The sequence below is a fragment of the Anopheles stephensi genome, unplaced genomic scaffold, assembly GCF_013141755.1.
Source record: "Anopheles stephensi strain Indian unplaced genomic scaffold, UCI_ANSTEP_V1.0 ucontig370, whole genome shotgun sequence".
In the NCBI taxonomy this organism is placed as follows: domain Eukaryota; kingdom Metazoa; phylum Arthropoda; class Insecta; order Diptera; family Culicidae; genus Anopheles; species Anopheles stephensi.
In genome coordinates this window covers 74,567-80,000 of record NW_023405314.1, presented here as the reverse complement: position 1 = coordinate 80,000, position 5,434 = coordinate 74,567, and the positions used below count along the sequence as shown (strand labels likewise).

General features: G+C 61.0%; 1 protein-coding gene and 1 pseudogene across 1 annotated transcript; one reads left to right on the top strand and one right to left on the bottom strand.

Moving 5' to 3' along the window:
* Nucleotides 1-660, top strand: part of LOC118516684 — a 3,690-nt pseudogene extending 3,030 nt beyond the window's left edge.
* Nucleotides 661-4,452: 3,792 nt separating this feature from the next.
* LOC118516657 lies at nt 4,453-5,088 on the bottom strand. Its single transcript, XM_036062620.1, has one exon. The coding sequence runs from the start codon at nt 5,086-5,088 to the stop codon at nt 4,453-4,455; it is 636 nt and encodes a 211-aa protein (XP_035918513.1).
* Nucleotides 5,089-5,434: the final 346 nt, after the last annotated feature.

The window sequence follows — 5,434 nt, the reverse complement described above, 5'->3', positions numbered from 1 at the left end:
TGGGTGGAACAAGCGCGGGCCTCAGGTCCGGGCCGTTGCGGTCACTCACTCCCCCGCCGGGAGCGTGACGGGCGGCCCGCCTGCAGCTGCCCAATGCGCCGTGTTTCTCGCTCAGCGTCCAGCCATGTCGCTGGGAGGCGCCTCCCGGGAGCCGTGCCGTGGTGTCGTAGCAGCGACGCGCGCCGTGCCATCGCGCCCCGCCGACCGTGAGCCGTGGCCCGCAAGGGTCAAGCACGCGTACGTCGGTGGGCGCGTGGCCGGCGCTGCGCACGCTCGTTTGCGCCGCCCGCACTCTCGCGCCCGGGTCCGGCCGCCGCCCGGCTCGAAGACATCTGGGCAAACCTATCGGTCCACGTCATGGACAGTGCCAGGTGCGGAGTTTGACTGGGGCGGTACATCTCCAAAACGATAACGGAGGTGTCCAAAGGTCAGCTCAGTGTGGACAGAAACCACACGCTGAGCATAAGGACAAAAGCTGGCTTGATCTCGGCGTTCAGTACACTCCGGGACAGCGAAAGCTTGGCCTTACGATCCTTTTGGTTATAACGAGTTTTTAGCAAGAGGTGTCAGAAAAGTTACCACAGGGATAACTGGCTTTTTTTTTTTTAAAGAAACGAAATTTTATTGAAACTATTTCCTATCAAGTTCCAATAGATTCGTACACCTTCCCCTGACCATTGACCCGCGAGGGTACTTTGGCCAGAGTGTTTCTGCGAAGCAGCATCACGTAATATTAATTTCTTCTCAAATGGTTTGGTTCAATTTCTCTTTTAAGAATTCCTCTCCCTCTGCCTATACTATTCTAAAGCCTCCTATTTTGGCGTTCGAGCCCAACTTTCGTCCATCAATCCCTTTAGCGCGCAGCTGTGTCCGCCTCTGTTGCTGCGGCTGCTTCCGCGACAGAGAGGCCTCCCGATCTATTGCTACTGGCTCGTTCTGGTGCTGCAGGAGGGAAGACGTCCTCATCCTCGCTGGAGGACTCCCCGCCATCGCCGTGCAGCCATGCCAGGGAGGCCAGAGATCTTCGCCTCTCCCTGAACCTCGCGACTCGCTCGCGAATGGCCGCACGACGCGCAGCTGTTGTTGGTGATGGAGGTGGTGATGGGGGCCGCCCACCTCGCTGCAACTCCCTCGCTCTCGCCCGTGCCGCATTCCTCGCAACATTCCGGCGCTGATTGCGAGCGACGGCCACTGAGTTGTCGGGGAGGCGTGCGGCTGACGACTGGCCCTGCGAAGCCAACTGCTCCCTCTCCGCATTCCAGCCGTCTTGGAGCTCATCAGTCACGAATGCGACGAATTCACATATTTGGCTCCATCTTTCCGCGCTCTCGAGCAGCGCTGTTTCGAGATCCTCGGGGGTGATTGGATTCGACCTCCCCCCCTCGAGCAGCCTTCCACGTTCAGCGGCAAACCGTGGACATCCGAAAACGGCGTGTTCCGCCGTCTCAGCGACGCCAGGACATCTGGGACAGTCCGGGGACGACGTGAAGCCCATCCGGCACAGGTAGTCACGGAAAAATCCGTGGCCGGACAGGGCCTGCGCCAACTGGAACGTCACGTCTCCGTGCTTCCGTGACTGCCATGCCCTCACGTCGGGTAGCACTCGATGCGTCCACCGAGTGAATCGACTGGCGTTTTCGCTGGCAGCATCCGCATCCCACTGCTGCTGCCACTGCTCGTACGTCCGGTCCCGCTCCAGATTCCGAACACCAGTCCTGGAGTGTTCGTTAGCTGGATCGTTCAGCCGGTGATGGACCCTGCTGTCCTCCTCGATCTGCATGCATATCGGGATGAGACCGGCCAGCAGCACGGCCGTCTCACCCCTCACCGTCCGGAAAGCCCGACAGACACGAATGGCCGTCGTCTTCTGCACTCGCTGCACCAGTCTCCGACATTGTTGCAGCTGCAGTCCCTCCGACCATACTGGGGCCCCGTAGCGAAGGATGGAGTCCGCTACTGCCGCCAGCAGTCGGGCACGCGACGACTTCGGGCCACTGTGGTTCGGCATGAGGCGCGTTACGGCTTCCGCAACTCTCATGGCCTTCGCTGCAACCTGCTGAACGTGCGGCAGCCATGACAGGTGGTCGTGCAACCAAACTCCAAGATAGCGGATGGAGCGCTGGGATTGCACGACTACACCCCTGATGTTGATGCTGACGACCGGATGACGCTTCAGCGTAGATATCAGCGTCATTTCCGTCTTCTCTGGTGCCAACGAAAGATGGTTCCGATCCAGCCAGTCCGTGATTGCCGCGATGGCTCGTTCAGCAGTCGAGGAAGCGGCCTGGGGTGTCGTTGCGGGGACCAAGACAACAAGGTCATCAGCGTAGCCAATAACCTCGGCCCCCTCCGGCAACTGGACACCCAGGACCCCGTCGTACAGCACGTTCCATAGTGTGGGTCCCAGTATGGAACCCTGCGGAACGCCCGCACTGATGCTCCGCTCGACGGGGCCCTCGCTGGTATCAATAACCAGCCGCCGATCCTCAAAGTAGCTTTTCAGCATCCTCTGCAGCGATGACGGTACCCCCTTGTCCCTCAGCGCGTTGGCAATGGCTTGCCAGGGCGCAGAATTGAAGGCGTTGCGGATGTCTAGTGCCACCACCATCAGGCAGCGCTTGTCTCGGGCGTTGGTGCGGCGAAAGGACATGGCCGTCCTGCCCGCTTCGACAACGCGCTGGATCGCACTGATGGTTGATCTGCCTCGCCGGAACCCGTACTGCCCGTCCGACAGCCGTTCTGCTTCCGGTTCCTCCAGGAACTCGTTGAGGCGGTTAAGAATTAGGCGCTCCAACACCTTGCCGAGTGCGTCGAGCATGCACAGCGGCCGGTAGGAGGAGCTTTCCCCGGGAGGCTTGCCAGGCTTTGGCAGCAGTACCAATCGTTGCCTCTTCCAAGGCGCTGGAAACGCACCCCGGTCAAGGCAGTCCTGGTACAAACGGACGAAGACCTCCGGGTACTTCCTAATGGCCGTCTTAACCGCCGCATTGGGGATACCGTCAAGTCCAGGCGCTTTCCGGTTCGCCATCGATCCCACGATGGACAGCAGCTCGCCTACGGTAACAGGGGTCAGCGGTGATCTCTGCTCCTCGGTGTCTTCGCTGGGCGATTCGGCTTCCGGCCAGTCAACAGGCGGATGTGTCGGGAACAGATCGTTAGCTATCCGCTCCAACACGACACGGTCTGTCTCAGGTGGCACGAAGCAGCCACGAAGACGAGACATGACCACCCGATAGCCGGCCCCAAACTCGTTGGTTTCCGCCTGTTGAATCAGCTCGTCAAGTTGCGCTCGCTTGCTGGCACGGACAGCCTTCTCCACAGCTCTCCTCGCCGACCGATGATGAGCAGCCATGATGCTGCGCTCCTGCAGGTCGGTGGTTCGAAGCATTCGCTCATGCACAGCCGCACACTCCTCCCGAAGACGTAAAATCTCCGGAGTCCACCAGAAAAGGTCTCGATGGGGGTCACGATGCGACATGGTGACGCGCTCCATCGTGTCGTCGCATGCATCTAGCATGGCGTCGACCATCCCCTCCTGGCTGACGGCTCGCTCCGGGAAACCAGCCGTCTGGAGTGCGGCTACGAATGCCTCGGCCGAAAACTGCGTCGTCTTCCATCTACGGCCAGCGTGCCGATAAGTGGTGGATGACGAAGAGGACCCCTGTCCCCGCTGACGATGCTGCTGCTGATGTCGCTGCTGCCTCCCGTTCGAATGACGATGCTGCTGCTGGTGCTGCTGCTGCTGCTGCTGCTGATGCTGCTGCTGCTGCTGCTGCTGGTGTTGCTGCTGTTGTCGTCGCTGCTGCTGGTCAGGAGTTGGAGGCCCCACGGTGAAAAAGATGTACCGGTGGTCCGACGCCGTGTAGTGGCACGAAGCGGTGTTCGCTGCCACCTCCCAAGTGTCCGGACGAGCGATGGATGTGCTAGCGAAAGACACATCCACAACACTGGGAGTGGCGACTCCGTTGCCCACGAACGTCGGGACCGAGCCTTGGTTTAGAACCACAAGCCCGAGCTGCCTGATGGTGTCCAGCAGCTCTTCACCGCGCCGGGTGGTGCGTTGACTACCCCACTCCTCATTCCAGGCGTTGAAATCGCCTGCCAGGACGATACGAGGGTGGGGTTGGGCCTCCAACTCCACCGCCTCCAGAAGTTGCTCGAACTCGCCGGTGTTGAGTCGCGGAGGGGCGTAGCAGCTGATGAACACCACCCCTCCAATCTGCGCAGCAGCCAACCCGGGCATGGCACAGCGCCACACCCGCTGGATCGGAAGGTGGCCGGTTGCCACCACAGCTGCTCTCCCCGACGAATCCACCGCCCAGTTTCCGCTGCCCGCCGGAGGCCGATACACCTCTGACAGCAGCAGCACGTCGACCCGCTTCGTGCGGGCTGTTTGCAGGGCCAGATCCTGAGCGATGCGTCCACCACCCAGGTTGACCTGCATTACCCGCATTACGCCCGCGAATGCTGGTTCTGGCGGCACGATGAGTGGCCCACACGATGGGGCCCCTGGCAGACAATGCACTTAGCTGCCGAAGTGCACTGGCTAATGCGGTGGCCCTCTTCGCCACACTGCAAACACAGACCCGACCGGTCAGACGAGGCACGACAGTTTCGTGCCAGATGCCCCATCAGAAGACAACGGAAGCAACGCTGACGGTCGAGTGGCTTCTTCGGCACTTCGCGGATGCCGCTGACGCATTGGCACAGTGTCAGCTTCTGCCCGATGAGAAGCCGTGCCTTTGCTAGTGGGAGCCGCACTCGAGCTCGCTTCGTGCCATCACGGAGCTCCCAGAGCTCGACACGCGCGATTCCCGGCTCTGCTCCCAGCTTCTCCTTGATGGCGAGCTCCACATCACTCTTCTCGGCCAGAGAGTCAATGTTGGTGACGAGAAGCTCTCCCATCTCCGTCACCACACGGACCACGCCATCCTCACCGAGTGCCAGCTGGATCCGGCGAGCCAGCTCAGCGCTGTCCACATTCTTGCGTAATGGGACGATGAGATGACCTTGCGCGGTCCGACGCCCCATCCCAATATCAGCCCTGACGTCTTGCAGCTCCTGTGATGAGCGCAGCTTCACGTACATCTCCGTCCAGGTTTTGTCCGGACCGGGGACCACCGCGATGCGATCGGGTCGTGCAGGACGCCCCTTGGACTGGGCACGATGCTGCTGATGTTGTTGCTGCTGGCTCTGCTGCTGCTGCTGGCGCATCTGAGGTGGCCGGTATAGCTCCTGATGCGGTTGCTGCTGCTGCTGAGTCGGGCGTTGCGCTCGGCTATTACGACCGTTCAAGACCGTTGCCCAGGTCATCTGCTGCTGCATTGGCTGGAGTTGTGGCCACTGCTGCTGATGTAGCGGTTGCTGCTGCTGACGCTGCTGCTGCTGCTGCTGCTGCTGCTGCTGCTGCTGCTGCTGCTGCTGGCCCATTGCC